At 38.3% G+C, this 21469-nt stretch overlaps 1 protein-coding gene across 1 annotated transcript; it reads right to left on the bottom strand.

Moving 5' to 3' along the window:
- Positions 1 to 193: 193 nt before the first annotated feature.
- On the bottom strand, positions 194 to 17044 carry LOC132154867 (EMILIN-2-like). Its single transcript, XM_059563583.1, has 9 exons — positions 16717 to 17044; positions 16080 to 16205; positions 12920 to 13107; positions 10884 to 12788; positions 6446 to 6811; positions 6308 to 6361; positions 2389 to 2439; positions 1480 to 1617; positions 194 to 1191 (listed from the first exon to the last, which is right to left on the bottom strand). The coding sequence occupies exons 1-9, from the start codon at positions 16851 to 16853 to the stop codon at positions 863 to 865; spliced, it is 3294 nt and encodes a 1097-aa protein (XP_059419566.1). The 5' UTR covers positions 16854 to 17044; the 3' UTR covers positions 194 to 862.
- Positions 17045 to 21469: the final 4425 nt, after the last annotated feature.

The following is a 21469-nucleotide window of genomic DNA, read 5'->3' as shown; positions in this document are numbered from 1 at the left end:
TTGTTTTTACATTTAACATTTTTTTTATATGTGAAATAATGTAGGCTTATTGCAGAAGACAACCGATCCGTTTTTAATTTACAAACCCAAATGTGTCTTTTACAGTAGGCCTATCTATCTTTTTTATTTTTATTATCATCTCACCAAAAGTGCATTTAAAACAAAATGCGCTAAATCAATTTTGCAATGCAGCTGTGCATATTTTTATCATTTGGAAAAAAACATCCTATGCCATGAAATCACGGTAGTTCATTTATTTAATTATTTTATAGATAAAAATATTGGCTGTAAAAGAAGTGATTATTCAAACTAACTGTTGAACCAGTTGTAAAAGATTTTAAAAAATATGCATTTAATTTAATGTTGTAAAAAATATATAAACTTTTACATTTTAAAGATATTTTTTTAAATCATAATTTCAAAAATTATATAGACTGGAGGAAATATACTACTAAAATCTAATGGTAAAGTATGCTGTTTCTTTGGCAACAAATTGAAGGCGCATTTGTGTTTGATATTTTACCACCTCAAACACATTCCACCTTTAAAAATCGAAGTAACTCAGTATTGTGTTTTTGATAAATAACAAAAGCCAAACTATTGCATAGTCTTAAGGTGTGGTCACATATACTGTTGGTCAGTAAATCTTTGCAAAAAAACAAATTCCAGAGATATCAATAGTATTCCACGTGGTTGGGAAGTCATTCCTGTGCAGATTTCGCAGTGGATTCAAGCTGGCCACACCAATATGCCTTTTGAAAAAATACATTTTGAAAATGTGACCACACCTTTGTAAATGAGGCAGCATTGTGAATGGTTAGACTTGCGTCAAGTCAGGTTAGCACCCCTCTCAGTGGCGGGGTTATCTCTTGGCTTGAGGGGAGTAGAGGAATATAGCGCTGAAGGTGGAGAGGATCTCTCTAGATTCAGAGATCGCCAACTTCCCGGCGGTGCGGACCAAAGCCACGGTGTCACCTTGCCGTAGTGGGAGGATGAGGCTGAAGGACGCAGACCCCCCACATGCACACTGATCTCGGGATAGCCGTGGGTGGCCACTCCAGTAACCTGCTGTGTCCAACTTCTGCACACTGCGATTGGACACTGAGAGCACGGCTTCTGCATGCTCACCCTGTGGAGCTGTTAGAACGGCAGTCACAAGATAACGTCCATTCGTGGGCACCCTGAAGATCCCTATGGAGAGGGTGGAGCAACATCGTGACCAAATAAGATATGGGATATATAAATTAAATAAATTAATGCATTTAGCAGACGCTTTTATCCAAAGCGACTTACAGTACATTCAGGCTATCAATTTTTACTTATCAAAATATATACTGAATAATATTTTTTACTTATCAAAATATATACTGAAAGCCCATATTGGGAACCTCTAAAAACTGTTAATAAATCTGATTCTTGAAGTAAAACCTATTGGGAACCACTCAACATTAGTAAAAGAGTTTGAGGGTTTTGTTTTACCTGTCTGAGGGTTATAGTGGCCTCCATCATTGACTAGCACTCTATCAAAATTAATGATTCCGAAGTCCCCTGAAAACATCTGCCGTGTGAGGCCAGCAGAGAAAGAAAATGGATCCGTCAAGGAGTTCTGCTGTGACACTATTGCGATGAAGAGACATCACATGTTTGAAAAGTATGATTTGATCATTACACACAAAAGTCCAAAATTAACTTTGCCACATCCTGCCAATGGGGAGTGATTTGAGAAAATGTATTTGTCAGTAAATATTTTCATTGGCCATGAAAATGTAATTTGCAGTATTTTTTTCTGAAAAGATTTACGTTTTTCTTCCAAACTGCACAACAAAAAAGAGGTTTAGAGGTTTAATTTGGATGATATTCATCTTTAGTCTGCTTTGTCAGCATATCGGCAATACAGGAGTTATCTATATCCCATAGTGAGATATCAAACGAATGTTAGAAGGAGAACTTTAGGTTACTAGTGAGGTATCTCATTATTGCCCTCATTGTCTTACAGGGAGGTGGGACTCCATAACCACTGCATGGTGTCACTGGTGTTTCCACAGTCGGTCATGCCTGGGGCGTTCCCATAGTGATATACCTCACTTTGTGTTATCAGAGAACTGGAGATATGTTAGTAACCTAAAGTATTCTTGACTGTATGTCTTTTATATGAATCATACACATCACTTTCATCAGTGAAGGTCAGACTTTTCCACTTTCCCATGTGTTATGTTGCAGTTCCTAATAAAGTTATGAGACCATGAGAAGGAACTCTCCAAAGCCATTTTTTAACTTGCAGTTTGCACTTGGCAAGTGTTAATTTTGGACTCCTTTCATATGTGGTGAATGGTACAATATAATTTTTAAATTAATTTGAAATTACTTCGTTAGACTTTAACTTGTTACCTGGAGTTGCAATGGGTCTTTGATATGCAGGATTCCATGGAACATGGGCAGCTATAATGAGAATTAATAGTCATTATTCTATAAATGATAATCTCATGAAAAATAGGGTGAATACTGGTAAAGTGGGACAATGGGTAAAGTGGGACTGTTAAGCTTAATAATTTATACCTTTACATGGACAGGGGCGATTCTAGGATTTTGATTTTAGGGGGGCTCAGCCCCCAATAAGGGTATGATTAAAAAAATATTATTTGAATATTATTTAAATATTAAATATTATTAGGGTAGGGTGGTATGCTACTAACCTTACTGCAATCCACTATTCCATTGTATTCCCTGTATTTCATATATGGGAGTAGGAGTACTGACTGAGCCATATACAACACTGTAATAAAAAAATAGTTATTTGATGTGACCACTAGAAAATAGGGAATGTTGATTTTTTTTTTTTTTTACAATGAAGACCTCCTGATTCATTCACTGTACAAACACACGCACACATGTTTCCAGTACAAACACAACATTTTACTGTTTGCATTTCTATGCTCACATACAAACCTCAGATAGGTTTAAATTTTTTTCCTTTGACGATACCACTGCTTTTTCTTATAAAATGTACAGGGAATTGGCGGACAATTAAAACAATATCAGGGTTCAATGACTGAAATGAATCTTGGGAACACAGTGGTATTGTGTGTGTGAGAGGCTGTCTACGTTCTATTCTCACCTGACTGTTGCTCATTTGCAGACCTACTCCCGCACGACAAGAAAAAATTTCGTATAGCCATCTACAATGAAATATAAATTATTTTAGTTTTTTAGCTTTTTAGCCTTTATAATCAACAATACGGTTGGATATTCATAAAGTCACCCCATGAAAATTGATGTCTTTTAAGTATTTTAACTAACCAGCTAATATTCATTAAGAATATAGACAAACCATGTATTAATGTAATTGTCTATTGGCAATATGATTAATCTGTTCTATATTTATTTCTATTTATTAAAAATAACAACATGAATTATCAATTTGCCACTTCTATAAATCAAGTATACAAATCTAGTATAAATAGTATAAATCAAGAAAATCAAAAATCCCTTTACTCTACGCTTACTCTAATTTATGTATCATGACACTCCTCCTGATTCATTATTACTTAAAGAATAACTAAACCCTAAACCAACTTTTTTTAGTTAATGATCTATAAGAATGGGGCTTTATTTGTGCTGTTCATTGATTCGAGTAACTTTTTGGACATTTGAGTATAAAGTGTTTTAATTCTACAATATATGGTGTAAAAACGTCTGAGTGCTGCCCTCTTCAGGTTGAACGGTGGCTACTGCAGTTGATTTTTCCTATTGGATGTTGCGGTGGCAAGAGACGTAAGCTGTTTCCAGCTCACCACGCCCCTTGGTACGAGCTACCACGCCCTTGGCAGTATAAAAGCATCTTTTCTGTCAAAATCACTGTAGTGAGTCGGGAGTTGGAATTGCGATTATTGAAAACGACCAGGATAGACTATTATAGCATCTATTTAGCATAGCAATTATATAGTTATTTAGATTATTTTGTGTAGCCTATGTAGTAAATTAGCATAGTTTTTAGTGTAATGTTAGTATTGTTAGAAGCACAGTTAATTAGTAGCATAGTATTGCATCAGTTAGGATAGCTTCAAGTTGGTGTAGATTTATCTGTATTTAGTACAGTGGTCAGGATGGTACGTAGGTGTAGTGTTGCTGGTTGCATGCACTTGGCCTGGAAGACTGCGAGTTCCCGCCTATAGAGTTGGAGTGTGCAAACTGTATTTTACGCGGGATTGCTTCTCCAACGCAATGGAGGTGGAAATGGGCTTATCCACACAGCTCACGCTGAAAAGCGACGCAGTGCGGGAGTTAAGACCGCAGTTTGAGCCAGCGGCTCGAATTGATATGAACAAACACCTCGACATCCTCCACTTAAGGTGAAGGTGTGGGAGAAAAGTCCTCTACTTCAAATGATCGCTCTGTTGCAAAGCTACTTGCGTCATTACAGTCACTCTCCATTTTAGCGTCTCTGACAGCAGCTGTCAATCAATCCATCACTGTGGGTCTCAGGTTCACGCCGCACTCGCTCAGCCCCGCCCTAGGTTCGTCCCCTCTATCTCCGCTGTGATCTGCCCACTTTTCAGCATTTTTCAAACATTGCCAGTGGGTGGAGTCAGGCCTTGACCAGGGGTTTAGTTACCCTTTAATACAAAACTATATTTAATAATACAAAACAAAATAACTCCACATTCTCTCTCTGGGCCATCTAGTGCTTTCAGACAATGATGTGTGTCTTTAATCATTTCTGTGCATGGCTGCATAATGTAATGTCAAAATACATAATAATAGGTCTGTAATTTTAAAAAGTAAATGAAAATAAAGCATGATCGCTTTCTGAATCTAAAGTATGTTTTCATGCGTGTTAATCAATTAATTTTTGTAGGAATAAAAAACAACTATCACACAAGGGCTGAAGGTGAACGCAGCGAAACGTATTGGTATTGGATGAGAAACCGAGCCGTCCCGTGTGCTCCCAATGCTCCAGTAACATTACATTATGTAAACTGCAATGCATTTATGACAAAGAACTGCACCGATGCAGATGTAATATCATAGCATTAGCAATCTATCAATAAATGCACGCACACACGACACACACCTTGAGCTCTCTGATGTTCGCTCTGCTCGGCGCCCCTGCAGATTGAAAAATGCGCTAAATCCAAGCAGACTCAGAAAAGGGGAGGAGCCGAAACTTGACGCAGCTTGCCGCCGTTTCAAATGAGTTTTTTTAAAGGGGACTGAAGCGATCAAAAATGTATTAATCAAATATTGTTTTAGGGGGGCTGGGCAGAAGTTTAGGGGGACTGAAGCCCCCCTAAAAAGGGCCTAGTGACGCATAGCATTCTGAGGTAAATAATGTTAAGGTTATAAAAATAAAACAACTCATGGATCATTTGTAATTGTTATATATTTTGTTATAGGATGTAATGGTGAATCAGAATTTTTAAAAATCACATTCATATTAATCTTCTTGGGGGGTTTTTTATGCGATTTTGACACTGTCCCAGTTTGCCAATAGCATATTGTGAACAGCCATTCAAGTCATTCTAATTGAGGAATTGAGTTCCCTTTTTATTTGTCCCTCATACATTTAGTTAGTTAGCTAGATATTTCAACAAAGACTGACTTAAACTATGCCAACTCTCACACATTCACCGTGAGACTCACGCAATTAACACTTTTCACACGCTCTCACGCCACACATCCATTTTCTCACGCACAGAAATATCGTGAAGCAAAGAGGACATGGAGACCGACAGACTAGACAGAAATGTGTGCAATCAATTCATTCTTACAAGAAGAGATGTTAATGAAGGTTACTTTTTTTATTATTAAATTTGTATGAAATAAATTTAACCCAATATAAAAAAATTTGGGCAGGCGAGGGAGGGGGTGGGTTGAATCTGCTGTACCTGCACCCCTTCTTAAAAAAGTGATGTTTATATTATTGTTGTTGTTGTTTATATTGTTGTTTATATTTTTATTGTGTATTTAATTTATAAGGCCTACACTTGAATAACAATTGAATGTGTTTTAAGTGTCCCAGTTTGCCAATAAAGGTGTCCCAGTTTGACAGTAGCGCCTTGAAAAATGTGGTTTGGGGTCATTGTGTGTTTGAAGAAGAGTCATCCATCCTGTGTTTAATGTTTCTTTCTTTTTTATTGTCTATAGTATAGTAGAGCTCCTAAGCTATTTAGAATAGTATCATATGAGCGGCTAAGACATTTGGATCATAATAAAAAAGTATGCAGAATATAAATGATCACAAAGTGTCCCACTTTACTAGTATTCACCCTATGTTATAAAGCAAACACTGAAAATAAAGAAAAGCTACCTTCTGTATGAGATTGTTTGGTATTATATGATACAGGATTGACAGGAGAATAACCTATGGAAGAGAAAAAAAATCAAATAGTTTTGACAATTCAAGCATGAGCTTCCTAAAATTAATATGTTTAATTCTACTTCATACCTGGAGCACTGGCAAATCCTTTCAAACGTGTTTTTGAGTTCTCAGAGCTTTGATCCCGTCTGACTGTGACCCTGCGTCCATACCCAGGTGGGCCAGCTTGCCCTGAGACCACCACTGGCTGGTGTACGACAGGTTGGTGGGGTTGTACAGGGTGGTTGGGATGCCTGGGGCTGCCTGGTGGCTGAGGGAAGTAGGGCTGGTGTGGGATGTGTGGCTGGTGCACATGAGGACGACCAGTGGGGACTGGCACTGTTCTATGTGGTATGATCAAAGGTATGTGGATGTGAGGAACGTATGGTCTCATGGGTTGTGTTGGAGCTCGAATGTAAGGGGCAGACACGGGACTCTTCTGCTGAACAGGCAGTCCTGCAAAAATGAAAGAGATTTAGGATAAAAGACCCATTTTTTATGTTTTTAAAGGAGATCTCTTATGCTCACAAATGCTGAATTTATTTGACCAAATACTTGATACGTGCTTTAGATATTTTTAAAAAGGTTTTTCATTTTCTTTATTGTGGACATTCTTAAAGTACAAATAAATTGAGAAAAATTGGGAAACGTCACATTTACTACAATTCTAGTGCTTAATCGCATCAATTTGATCAAAGTATTGTGTTTACATGAGGTAAACTTCGTAATCTGATTATTGGATAAATCTCATTATCAGGTGCGAGGTAAATGTTGAGACGGAGTGAGTCAAGTATAGGTGATACTGCGCATGTGCCGAGCTCCTCCGTGGCTGACTATACTTTAAAAGCTGTCTGGACACGGTTCTGCGCGAGACGGAATGGAACGCAGGCAGTGAAATATTCCTGACCCTTTAGTGTTTTTAAATAAGTAGATGAACTACATGACCCATACCACCCCCCTCCCACCTCCCCCAAATAAATATATTTAAAAAGAATCTGTCATCATTTACTTGCAGGTGCAACCCCTCTTTCCCGGGTCCTCACCGCCACACCTCGCACTCGCTCCAAGTGGGCCTCAAACCCGGGTCTCCGGCATGGGAGGCAGACGCACTAACAAGGAGGCTAAATGAGGTTTACCTGCACAGCACTTACTCGCTGGCCTCCGTTACACCTGCATGTCATTCAAAAGCTGTACAACTTTCTTAAATACACATAATAGCATATATTTTGAAGTAATTGATGACAGACCTCGTGGGTCAACTGTCCTTTCAGTAGACAATGATCATTGACCCGAACACAGAAATCTAAGGTTATAGGAAAAGCACTCTTTTTGAAAGCATCTATAAAGCATTTTAATGGCATTTAAGCCATAGTATAAAACCTGTTAGCCTTTGATTTCAGCCAAACTTTGCCAAAGTGCTCAAGCCCATGCTTCTAAATAAAACACCACAACGATCTTTAATGTTCAATTCAAGTGTTTCGGACCTTCGCAGTGTAGCTTATTTATCAATTGCTTTCGGTCTTTATGAGCTACTATCAGCTTGGATTCTAATGAGGAAAAAAAATCAGCTCACACTTCCAGGCCTAAAGATCTTGCACATTCACACTCTTTAACAAAACCTCACATTTTTTCTTTTTAATCCCTTTTTGCTGTCAGTGGGTTACAAGCTTTTCAACAGCGATGTGAGAAAAAAAAAACTTTCTTGTCTTACCAGATGCTGCTGTCTTAATTGAGAACTGTAATGCGTCATTCTTGACATTAGGGTCTATTTGGACTCTGAATGCGAGTGGCTGTAGTAGGACGTGATTGAAAAGAGGGGTCGAGCTTGAGTCTCATGGACTCATTTCTAAGCTAATTAACTCTTTCTGGCAAAATGGACTAAAATCCTGCGTCAGGACTGTTTGTCTACATTTACGTTGCTGCCCAAATCATACACTACATCTCCCAAAGGATAATAGGCATCTATCTGTGTGTTTCCCACAAGTCTGTTTGGCGTTCTGAGCAAATAACAGACTCATCACATGCATAATGCCTAAAGGCAGCAACACAAATCAGGTAAATCAAGGACATGCTGATTATAAATACTGGATGTAGAGACTCAAAGCTGTGGGTTTAATAACTCAGAAACACTCAACTGAAGTGGAGAGCAATATTTAAAAACATATTTAGCTTATGAATGGTAGACCGGATCCGAATGGTCTTTCTGTTGACAATTTCGAGACTGGAGAGCAAAAAGCTCTGTGGGGTGTGGTGATTTTGTGCATGGAAACATGAACACAAACACGAAAATGAAACCACTAAAAGCTGGAAGAAAATTAAAAGAAAACTAAACCACTAAAGCTGGACCCTGCTGTTATGACCACACCTCTCAATTTTAGCTTAATCCAATCAGAGCGCTTCCACATGGGTTCCCGGACCCAGAGAGAGAAACTTTAACCAAAACCAGCTGGGAATACCTTCAAGTTCCGCACTTAAAAGCCTGTTTATGTCTTCACACGATATTACATAAAGTAAATCAAGAGTAGAAACACATTTGGTGAGAGCAGGAAAGAGCTTCCTTGACATCCTCTGACATCAGTGAGGACACTGCTGATAAGAGTGTGGGGAGGAAAGGGACACTATTCAAAGTTCATATCCAATTTTGGGGGTATCAGTAGAACACCAAACAACGTCATTGTCTTGCAACTGTTTCCACAGAACATGGAAATGGATCGAGATGAATTCAAGAACTGAAATTAAGTCTCCATAGCTATTGTCTCCATAGCAAACAGAGAAGTTTTCTGAAGATGCCTGATTCGCGGCATAGAAAAATGAATCAACATGAGTTGAGGGTGTTTTTATTAAGCCGTCAAACATTCCCAGGCTTAACTGATGCCCTGAAATATGGAAAAAATAACCTAATGAAGAGCTATTACAGTAAATTACCAGAGAAACAGAGTTTGGTGGTCGCTTTGTCACAGAGCTAGATGGGCCATTCCAGTATTGTGCAATGTGCCTCTGCCATAATCAGCAGCCAAAGAGTTTGAGCAATACTGAAGCTATTCAGGGATAAGGTCTATTGTGTTTGTGACTTGAAAGTTTTAACTGCATCATGTCCTAAAAGTAGTGATAGGAATCGAGAATAAATCAGTGGATTCCTTTTAATGATCCCAGTTCATTAATGGTTGAATAATTATTTATTTTATTACTTGAATGCAGTCCAGTAATTGTCCTTATTACTATACTAAATATTAAACCACAACACTAAACAAACACAATCTGAGATAACATTTCATTCATTTTTTTAACTCGTATGTATCTACATGTTGGCATATCAAAAACCTGTCAGCAATTAGTGATTTAAGTCTCATAGTTCATCTGTATATGTCTGATTCATTAAATAGATCCGGCTCATAAAGAGTCAAAGAGTTTGAAAGTCACTTTAGATAAAAAATAAAATAAAATTTGACTAAATGTAAATGTCATTCGTTTGGCAGTCTACACAGGTTGTGCTGTATAATTTTGACTCACTAAAACCAACCGGCTCATAAGAATCATTTGTTCAGGAGTGGGACTATGCGGGTTGAACTGTATGCTTTTGATTCACTGCAAAGAACCGACTGAAAAGAGTCATTTGAAAGAAGTCGGTCTACATGTTGCGCAATATGCTTTTAATTCACTAAAAAGAAATGAACCGGATTATAAGAGTAATCTGTTTGGGAATTAAACCAAACTGGTTGCACAATCTGTTTCACAATGTATGTATATTCTATGATGTGGTTACTGCACTGCAAAATAATTAATGCTTTTTACTACAGTCTTCTGTCCAGAAGTTTTTATTTTTTAATTTACTGCAACACTTTTTTTATTCTTTGTTTGAGGTTAAACGACACATCTATTGAGCATGTCAAAGTCCATTATAGTCCCTTAAAGTCCCATATATATAGGCCTATCTTAGGCCACTTCATTTTAGGACAGTTACTGTTTAGCCACAGTACTTGGGAAAATGACTTTTGTTTCTGCAAGAGACGGACCTCCACCCTTAAACGGTAGTTTAAGAGAATGTGCGTTCTCTAGTGACATCACAGCTGTCTCATAGCTGAACATCTGCAGAGGGGTATGGGAATTCATCACCTCCTGAGGCCCGTAAGTTGCCTTTGGAGCTTAATGGGTACCAGATATATCTACAAATGTACTCACATTTATCAGTTCTAAATGTTACAGATGGAGTAAGCTGGGCAAAAAAGACCACACAACTCCTCCATTTATAAAACCACCGAACACTAAGACAACATATGTACTGTGATATTTTTTAGAAATGGGTTAAAATGTACAGATAGAGACCAAAGTAATGTGAATTACACATTTTAGCATTTCAGTTAATTAATAATATATCACTCATGACTCATCATGAGTATGTATCCCCTTATTGGTTCAGTATACTGACTTTCAGTTAATTCAGTTTCTATTTTCCAACACTAACCAGTATAAAACATAAAAACATGTTTCTGTGGCTCCCTCATTCTGCCATTAACATCTGAAAGCTTACCTTGTTCTTTTCTAGTATGGTCCTTATGAATTTGCCTAGCCATTCCTGCTAGCTGACTCTGAAAATTCAGAAGGGAGTTTTGAAGAGCTGTGATTGCTCCTGAATGACTGCCCAGAGTGCTGTTCATCTGTGCCACCTTCCTCTCCAATTCCCCTGAATGACCCTGGATATTGTTCCTCTCACTGTCAAGCCTTCCACAGATCTTCTCAAGAGCAGTCACCCTGTCGTCCACTGCTGAGACACCCTCAGCTACTCCAGCTGTGTTGAACTTACACACGCTCAATTCCGTGGTCACTCGAGCCTTCAGTGCATCCACTTGGTCTTTTATCTCCTCAATCTGGTTGAGGCTTGGTTTACCAGTTTCTACCCAAAGGGGGGAACTGCTTACCTGCTGGCAACACGTGGAGTTCAAAGTGAGAAGGTCTTGGTTAAATTTGCTAACTTTGTCTCCCAATCCCGTTACAGCTCCAGTCAACCCATTAACATTGTCAGTCAAAGCATAAATTCTTTTGTGGGTGTCCTGTATATGTGCATTAACGAACTGTTTCTCAGGTGACATTCTAACAGTATCCTCTAATGCATGAAGCCTTGCTGTGTTGTTCACAAAATCAGAACGTAAGACATCCAGATCATTTCTGCAGAGTCTAACGTCCTTTACAAGACTATCCAGACCTTCTGGCTTTTTGGAATCAGTGGGTAGGTTGGTTTTGCAGTCGGTTGAGCATATCTGCCCAATTGCATTATACTTGTCCTCCAAGCCATTTATAAGATGCCTGTTAGCATTAACTTGAATTTGCAGTGCATTGACAGAACCGCTAGACATCCCTGGGAAGGAGTTGTTGTTCATTTCGATAAACATGGAAGTGAACGAATCTTGCACAGCATTGAGTTTCTGGTCCAGGAGTTGACGTAACATAGCTACTTCATCCGTAATTTCCTTGGTAAGTTTTTCATCCACATAGAAGCAATAAGTCTCTGCGTTCCTCTCTGTGACGTTCATCCTGTCCTCCAGGTCCTCTAAGCGCGACCCGAGCACATCTTCTATCTTCAGTGAGGACAGGTGCTCTATCTCATTGTCCACTCTGGCATTAAGGACACGATGGGCCTCCGCCACTCGAAAAAGTTCTTTCCTCAAGTCATCATAGTCACTATCATCTATTCCAATGGTTGTTTGCCGGTTTGTGCGCAATAAACCATCTGACATGGACAAATCCAATCTGATCTCACGTATCTCCTTTCTAAGCTCTGCTTCCTTGTTGTGCACTAGATCAGTAAGGCTCACATAGCTGTTGTCCTTTGCGTCTTCACATGCTTTTTGAAGAGACTGAATCTTTTCATCACATGCATTTTTCAGCTTGGCCATCTCTTCTTCCATGTTTACAACAAGGTCCTTCTTGAGCTTCTCAAATTTCCCATCAATATAAGTCTGAAGAATGTCTATATCTGGAGCTGCAGCACCCGTGACTGGTAGACTTTGAGAGGAACTATCCATAAGCATTCGTATCTGCCCGTCATGCCCTGTCACTGTTCCCCGCAGTTCCTCAAGAGCTTCGTCTTTGCTTTTGAGAGCATCTGTCATATCGTTGAGCTTGGCCAACAATGTCTCCATTTCTCTTTCCCCATGGGTGTGGCCTCTCATTGCCTGGTGGCCATCCAGATGCACCACACTCTCCTCTGTGCCTCCTGTTCTTGCACTGTCAGGTGAGGTCCTGTCATTGAGGAGAGTAATGAGCATCTTGCTGGTGTCCTCCTGTAAGTCTGTCCTCAGGTTCTCAGCCATACCTGTCATGGCTGCTTGAAGACCCAGAACTGTCTGTGAGAGGCGCTGCACTTCTTCCTCTAATATGCGTGTTTTGTCAGCTGTTTGTCTGATATCATATTGTCCAGTTTCTCGTCGTTCAGGCCCTGTGGTAACAAAATAAAAATAAAAAACTATTTTTTTATTAATTAAAAAAATGAATACATTACTTTTTATTTTTATATTAAATATTTGTAAATTATAAAAAACATTTCTGGAACATATCCTATTGATATACTTTGTGCATGTCGACTTTGTCCATGCTGAGCCTGCTGTGAATTTGATTGTGGATATGCTGTCTGTCCATTTGGAGAGCCTTTCAGTTCCCGGCAGTCTGGGCCCTGATATCCTGGGCAGCACCTCCATTCTAGCTCAGTCACAGTCTTGTATGCTATCTTGTAAGCCGGGTGAAACCGAGTACGGTATCTGAAGAAAAAACAAAAAAAAACGAAACAACTTGTCTCCACAATCTTATTTTAAAAATTGATTTGATCACACCATCTTTTACAAGGCTTAAGCCACTTATGTGAGTAATGGACCATGAAGCTTTGCCCCTATTATAGGATGAAAGCAATGGTTTAAGCTAGCATTAACTTGCGCACACTGAGAGGGTTTAATAAGAAGAGTCTTCTGCCCCTACTAGTCTGTTCAGCTTCACTTAATGATGTTGATAATGTTACTTCTAATGGATAATCTTGCAATTAGAAGTGCAATCATTCTAGTTATTTCGCAACAGCAAGTTGAACGGTTAATATCACATTAGCTTCAGATGACAGCAAAAGAGCTCTTGGTGAAATGCTTCAATTACAAGTGAGTATTTAGACAAAGCCACATATGGCAGCCTAAAATTCTTCACACCAGTTTACAAGAATGAAATCATACAACATTCATTAATGAAGTATAATCTTTATTAAACTGGCTACGCAAAAGCTGCTTTAAAAGCTTTGAGTGTATGTATATGTTGCAATGCCATTATAATTATTTCATCTTGATGCTTAATTTAATTTATATACTGCGATTCCTCCCAGTTCATTCCATTATTTAAACACTAGTCTAACTCGATGGCTTTTTAGAGCAAACAACATCTTACATAAATTCTTGTGGCAGCAGTGGTACTGGAATGAACTTTAGTTTGTGAAATAGTGTAAGATTTTATATAAAACATCATAATTCTGTCATAACAATCCAGACTAGGACTTTCAATGGACTAAGCAAATATCTTCAATGTGCCTTTTAATCTAAATATTTACTACATTATAAGCGAAACTGATCTTCTGTCAGTGATATGTGAAACAGAAATTTAGCCAGCCCACTAAACTGAACTACTTGAGTATATCTTGAACCTCACTCTTGGCACTGCCACAGAATCGAAAAAAAAAAAAAAAAAAAAGTAAAGCACTAAAAGGTAATTAAAAAAAAAATAGGGTTCCAGTTAGAGTGCTGAAATTTAGTATTGAACACTGATATAGTTTACTATAACTTTCCTTGTGTTTGAGTCATTCCAGAGTAGGAGCAGGGCACGTGCTTTCTAGGAAAAACATAAACAAAAAACCTGTTCTGGAAAATCCAGAGTTATTGAACGCTATGATCAGGGCGGGTAAATCTCTGTCACTCCGTTCCAGAAAGCTTTTCCTTGTTTGTTTTTAACTGGCCAAATGTAAATTAGTGGATGTTAACACCTTTTTTTTCTTGCATCTTATGTCGTAAAAGCGAAATCACACTCAATTATTGTGGCCTTTTAACACCCAATGTGCAACTGGTCTAGTTAAAGGGTTAGTTCACCCAGATAGCAAATTTATGTAATTAATAACTTACCCTGATGTTGTTTCAAACCCGTAAAACCTCCGTTTATCTTTGGAACACAGTTTAAGATATTTTAGATTTAGTCCGAGAGCTCTCAGTCCCTCCATTGAAGCTGTGTGAACGGTCTACTGTACATGTCCAGAAAGGTAAGAAAAACATCATCAAAGTAGTCCATGTGACATCAGAGGGTCGGTTAGAATTTTTTGAAGCATCAAAAATACATTTTGGTTCAAAAATAGCAAAAACGACGACTTTATTCAGCATTGTCTTCTCTTCCGTGTCTGTTGTGAGAGAGAGTTCAAAACAAAGCAGCTGGATATCCGGTTTGCGAACGAATCATTCAGTTTACTAAATCAAACTGAATCATTTTAAACGGTTCGCATCTCTAATACGAATTAATCCACAAATGACTTAAGCTGTTAACTTTTTTTTAATGTGGCTGACACTCCCTCTGAGTTCAAACAAACCAATATCCCGGAGTAATGCATGCACTCAAACAGTACACTGACTGAACTGCTGTGAAGAGAGAACTGAAGATGAACACCGAGCCGAGCCAGATAACGAACAATAGATTGACTCGTTTACGAGTGAAGAACCGGTTGCATCGGTTTTCGGATCACCAGTAGTTCTTTCGGACAGTTCGATTCAATAAACCGTTTGAAGAAAACGGTTCACCGGTTCTTTTGCGCTCGACGTATAATGGCGTCATTTGCGATGATTGCCCTTGATTCAAGCCTTCGGTTTACCCGCGCTCATAACACCAGCACAGAATCAGTTCAGAATCAATCACCAAAAGAATCAGTTCAGTTCAGACGCCCTGTGTGTTTGTCTGCTTCATGCTGAATCACACATGCGCAGTATCATCAGCTCCTCGGTTCACGAATCAGATGCGTCTGACAGAAATGGTTCTTGACTCGTGAATGAGTCAATGTTTTGTTCGTTATCTGGCTTGGCTCGGTGTTCATCTTCAGTTCTCTCTTTACAGCAGTTCAGTCAGTGTACTGTTTGAGTTAATGTATTACCCAGGGATATTGGTTTGTTTGAACTCAGAGGGAGTGTCAGCCACATTAAAAAAGTTAACAGCTTAAGTCATTTGTGGATTAATGCGTATTAGAGATGCGAACCGTTTAAAACGATTCCGTTCGATTTGGTGAACTGAATGATTCGTTCGCGAACCGGATATCCAGACTGCTTTGATTTGAACTCTCTCTCACAACAGACACGGAAGAGAAGACAATGCTGAATAAAGTCGTCAAAAAATTCTAACTGACCCTCTGATGTCACATGTACTACTTTGATGATGTTTTTCTTACCTTTCTGGACATGGACAGTAGACCGTACACACAGCTTCAATGGAGGGACTGAGAGCTCTCGGACTAAATCTAAAATATCTTAAACTGTGTTCCAAAGATAAACGGAGGTCTTACGGGTTTGAAACAACATGAGGGTAAGTTATAATTACATAAATTTGCTATCTGGGTGAACAAACCCTTTAACGTGAAGCATGTATTTGGTGTAGTGTCTTCGAGTGAGTCCATAAGGAGCATGAGACATCAATAGTTCCACACGGCCCTCCTGGTCTCTGGAGTACTTACATCATTCGTGGCTCACAGTCAGGCTGATGCTCGGGACAGCGCGAGGCATCACGTTCAACGTGACTTTCCACGCTGCCTTGAACTGCGCAGCTTACGTTCTTTTGGACAATAAAAGCGCACCAGTTTCTATACAATACACAGATTTAAAAATATATAAATAATTACAAAACAAACACACACACACACACACACACACACACACACACACACACACACATAACCAAACAAAATAGGAATAGTTTCAGTTGGTTTTTTTTTTATATCGCAAATTAAAAACTTAAACTATCAAGCTTTTTTCCATACCATATTTTAATCATTGACGGCTGGCAGCAAACTTGTGAATGTGACAAAACTGTGTTTAAAGTGAAAATGATATTCTCTTAAAATCTACTGAAAAGAACCACTGAAATGTTAAACACCGCAGAGAAATGTTCAATAAATCGATTGCCCTCTTTACTTGCACTGCTTGAGCGATTTACCACAATCAGAGAACCAAACAACAGCATTAAAATGTCACTCTTGGAGTTTGTTTTGAGTTGAATAATTTGTCTTGAGATACAGAGAACATCGTACAAGAACGTAGGCTACTCATCGAAGATAAGCTGTAAACGTTAAAATCACTTCTGGAGCAACTTACTTATTTCTGTGCCTGTGGACGTTTCCTGAATATGCGCTGCCCTGAAACAGACTTGACGGATATCCATGAGCGAGAGAAAAGCTTATGATAAATAAAACTGATAATTTTACTCCAGGGGTAGGTGGCTGGAAATTCATTGTCTAAAAACAAAAGAGTCTAAAGCCTGCACAGTGTCAGCGCGAGAAGAGTTGAGCAGTTTCAGATAATAGAGTTTGACAAAGTTCGAGAAAGTCCGACAACTGAAGGTGGACTCTAGTCTGCAGGGGACAGGGGTTCAGTTCGCCGCCTATCCGAGAGAAGGGGGTAGATGGAGGTAGGAGAAGTCATCAAAAAAAAAAAAAAAAAAAAAAAAAAAAACACCCCACCAAGTGTAAAGGAACACAGCTTCCGAGCTCAATTGAAAACATCTTTATTTCTGTAAACTATCACAGGAATCTACTATCAGAAAAAAAAAACTTTTTAAACGTGTAACGTAAGGTTCGTATAAAACAGAGAATAAGTCAGGAGAAATGCTTTTCGCTCGATTTGTTTACACAGTTTCCTAAAAAAAAAAACTTTACACAATCAACCACATTGCAGCTTGTCCTCATCAGATGATATTCTTTGAATGGATTGGAAAATATTGGTCAAGAAATAAAACGTCTTGGTTTCAAAATGCAGGTCATTTTAGTAACATAGATAAATGTGCAGATGCATGCGTGAATGTTTAGATAGATAGATAGATAGATAGATAGATAGATAGATAGATAGATAGATAGATAGATAGATAGATAGATAGATAGATAGATAGATAGATAGATGTAGGTGGAGAAGACTCACATATTTCCAAAGAAACACACAGATCAAGGCTTTGGGTGGAGGATGAGGCTATGCCTATTTTAATTTCTTTATGACATAAGCAGTAATAACTAAATAAATGGAAACTTTCATGACCTCACTGAGAAGCGTGAGACTGAGCTACCATTTCAAAGTACATGGTGTGAAGCACGATTACACATGTAAGTTTAGTGGTGTTAGAATTCTTTTTAAAACCAACTACTAAAGAAAAATAAAACAAATAAAGAATCTAGTTGAAAGAACATGTTAAATATTTTCAGAGAGTGAAAATACTTTATTGACTTATTCTATAAACTCAACTTTAAAAAAATCAAATAGTTACATAAGATTAAGAGCCTACTGCCTGTTTATAGTCTATGCCTGATTCATCACAGTAGTCCAGATGACAATCTTAACTAACATTCGTGATTAAATCACGACAGATGCGATTAATTAGCCTATTTTGAGTGAATGTTAATGAGGCAATTACCACAAAATGGGATTAAACAAAACAACTAATCACAGGTTTGTATTTCTTATTAATTTTTTTCTTTTATTTTACGTGAAGTGGCAAGCTGCCTGTTGCATTCATGTTGGTTTGGCTGTGTCCATGTGTTCATGCTCCAGCAGAGGGCAGTGTACACCCACGAAATATCGACGCATAACGTCATACAACGCTCAGCGTGAAACGTATCGGCTTACGAAGTCATGCTGTTGCATATCATGTTTTGCGTAGCTGAAAAAAATGACTCAAGATTCATGTGATCATAGAGATCTTCTATGAGACAAGAACTTTTGTGATAAAAATTGCATATATTGCATAGGTTATATGAACTTGATATCATCCAACTGAACAGAAATAGCCAAAAACAAAACATAAAAAAATACTTGACTGTTTATCAAAATATCGGTTTTTTTTTTCGATAAACGTTATGCATTTATATATATATATATATATATATATATATATATATATATATATATATATATATATATATATATATATATATATGCATAACGTTGATTGAAATATGATGAAATGTCATTATAATTATAGTTTAAAAAGTAATTTTTTTTAATTTGCCAGAGGCTCTGTTACTCTTTTCGGGGCAAATAAATATGCTTTAAAAACAACTGACAAGGGGAAAGCCTTAGGAGGAACTTTAGACAACTTGCTGGCTAATGTATCAGGTGTTTTATTTATGCTGTCATTTCTGGGAGTTCACTCTGAAATGCACCTTGCATTTTAATGATTTTTTGCATACTATATATAAATAGACTGAAAATATATCTTGGTTACTGGGTTAAGACATGTCACACTGATGATGGATTATAGAAGGCGTTCAGTGAGTGACCCTTGTTTGCGCATCTGGAACAAAGCACCTTTTTATGGGCTCACTAAACCTGAGACTGTCCAATTTGTACATGATCAGGTTGTACCGAGGGCGGCAGCATGTGAAGCGTGCCGCTTACAGTGTATGTCACGGTGAAGAAAGTGAGCTGAGTTCGGTGTAATTGGCGGGTGTGATCAGTGTTCCACACTCACCGCAGCATAATGCCGCAGCCCCTGTCCTGACAGAGAAGGTGAGTCACCGCGTGAGGCTGCTCCTTCCCTGCCAGGACTCGGCGCCACAGACTGGCCTACAGACCGACCGTCTTCGTACACTTCTGCGGCACCAGTCTGTGCCCACACCGTCACCTCGACGTGTTTTTTGTTTTGTTCCGCGCCGCTTTGTCTTTAGTCTCTGTTGTTTGTGTAAAATCCTCCTCTCAGCACTACGCCCCCGTCAGGCAGGCGGGTGTCAACGGGAGGCGCTGAGACGGAGAGTCTCAGCTGTTTATGGCTAGGTAATGGATAGCAGCATCTCACTCCATACGAACAAAGGGCAGAAAGCAGCTTCGTGTTCTCTGGATTTTTGCTCTGTCTTTGTGGAGCGTGAGAGATTCATCTCGCTACTTTAATTAGGATAAAATGCAGCGTTTTTAGCACAAAAGCTGCCTAGATGTGTTAAATTGAATCTAATTAGCACTACACTCCAGGTAACCTTTCTAGTCCTACTTGAGAAAGTATAGGCTACTGTACCGCTTTAGAAGACTTCCAAATGCAAAGTGTGTGAAATTTACTTGCCTTGTTTACCCACTGCGTTTCAGAACTAACAAAGCAATAGTTTCTCATTGCCTCACTCACACACCTGAAGAGACATAAAGAGGACTGTAAATTATTGGCTCTAAAATGTTAATATGGCCATAAGCCTTACTCATGAATTTTTGATAAGGGCCATGGCAGTCTTGTCACCTAAAATGTTAATGAGGTGAGATAACATTGGGGCTGGAAGGTCTCTGTCAGCTACTGAACAAATAGCAACGATGAGCTGAATTCATAAGACTTTCTGACTAGAACTAGACAAGCAATGGGCACCTGCATCTTTCAGGTTGAGACAAAATGATGAAGAAGAAGAACCGAGATAATGATTTGCACCAAATGCATTTGCAAAAGGATAATGAATAATTTGTTTAATTTAATATTGTTATTTTTTCAAGTCTTTTGCCTCACCTATATGTCAGAAATGGGTCACGACTTGCATTCAGCTAATCTCCACCTGTCAGATGTAGTCTGAGCACGTCATCCTACTCTTTTCTTGAGATCTATGTCATCAGAATTGACCTAATGTATATATATATATATATATATATATATATATATAAACCTACCTCTAAAACTTGAGGGGTAGTTGTTAGGTAATGACATCTAGGGAACTTTTTTGTTGATTATTCAAATCATTATATTCTTAATGTTCCAGCTCAATGAACTTGTAAAATACATAATTGTTTCAAATGCATTGTTTTAAACCTCCCACGCATTTTCACAGCACTCACAGTTGTCACTCCTCCATGTCTTTAGCACTTTCTTTTTTGACCGCATTCATTACTTTATTTGTATCCTGTTGAATTAAATAGTTTCATCTTCCATGCTTTGATTTTAACAACTATAATTCAACTATATTACTTGCACACCCTGTGGTGAACTTTTAGAATGTTTCTCATCTTTTAAAATTATTTGTCTCAGGTGTCAAAAAAAAAAAATATATATATAAATGAAAAAAAAAAAAAAAAAACGTTTTTTCTGCTACTTTCAGATGTTGGATAAAGGGATAACCTTGAGTGTCTGCATGACGTGACTTTGCTCTCGTCTTTTGCTGCAATTAAATTAAGTGGAAGTCTTTAAAAGAAGCTGCAATCCTTCATACTCAAATACCACCCCACCATCTGTCTATTTAATCAAATATCCAAGCAAATCTGTACAGATGAATTGAGCTTTGAGTGAGAAACACGTGCAAGGCCTTGGAGAACTTGGATCATTCTGGTCAGGTAAGCTTGGATGCAACATACACTTTATGGTGAATAGAATGTGTACTGAATTGAGTCATTAAGTCAAGAACCCCTGGTGCATAATTTCCAAGGTGAATGAAGATTATGTCATGAGGTCTAACATCCGTAAAAATGCGGAAGCAGAATGCGGAACACAAAAGAATATACTTAAAAAAAAAAGTCTCCCAATTTTTTTTTTTTTTTGCCTACACAATGAAAGTGGACCCAATTGACTTTCATTGTATGGACCAAAACTACAGAAAACTTCTGAAAGGGGACATAACACAAACGGTTTCAATCTCATGTTAATCTTGAGTATAGAGTAGTACTGCATCCTTCATATCTGCAAAAAGTCTTTAGTTTTATCATATATATAAAAGAAAGAAACACCTTTATGATTCTCTCCGGAAAAAGCCAAACTCCTGGAGGCGCGCCGTGGGCGGAGCTAAAGAGTGACAAGAACTTGAGCGCCGAATGCCATCAAAACAGACTTTTGATGCCATTTCTCTTAACGTCTGCAGTTCTGAATCATGACCGGGATCTTTTACAGCTGGGACCGCTCCATCTT

Source organism: Carassius carassius, chromosome 12 (assembly GCF_963082965.1).
Source record: "Carassius carassius chromosome 12, fCarCar2.1, whole genome shotgun sequence".
NCBI classification, from domain to species: Eukaryota; Metazoa; Chordata; class Actinopteri; order Cypriniformes; family Cyprinidae; genus Carassius; species Carassius carassius.
Note: the sequence above shows the minus strand (reverse complement) of the source record. Positions and strands in the feature narration are given on the sequence as shown.

Excerpts from the sequence above, each read along its gene's own strand:
- LOC132154867 (XM_059563583.1), bottom strand. The coding sequence starts at position 16,853 with ATGAATTTCCAGCCACCTACCCCTGGAGTAAAATTATCAGTTTTATTT. Across the intron at positions 13,108-16,079 it reads GACTGTGAGCCACGAATGAT|ATACCGTACTCGGTTTCACC; the intron begins GTAAGTACTCCA and ends TTTTTTCTTCAG. Across the intron at positions 12,789-12,919 it reads ACAAAGTCGACATGCACAAA|GGCCTGAACGACGAGAAACT; the intron begins GTATATCAATAG and ends TTGTTACCACAG.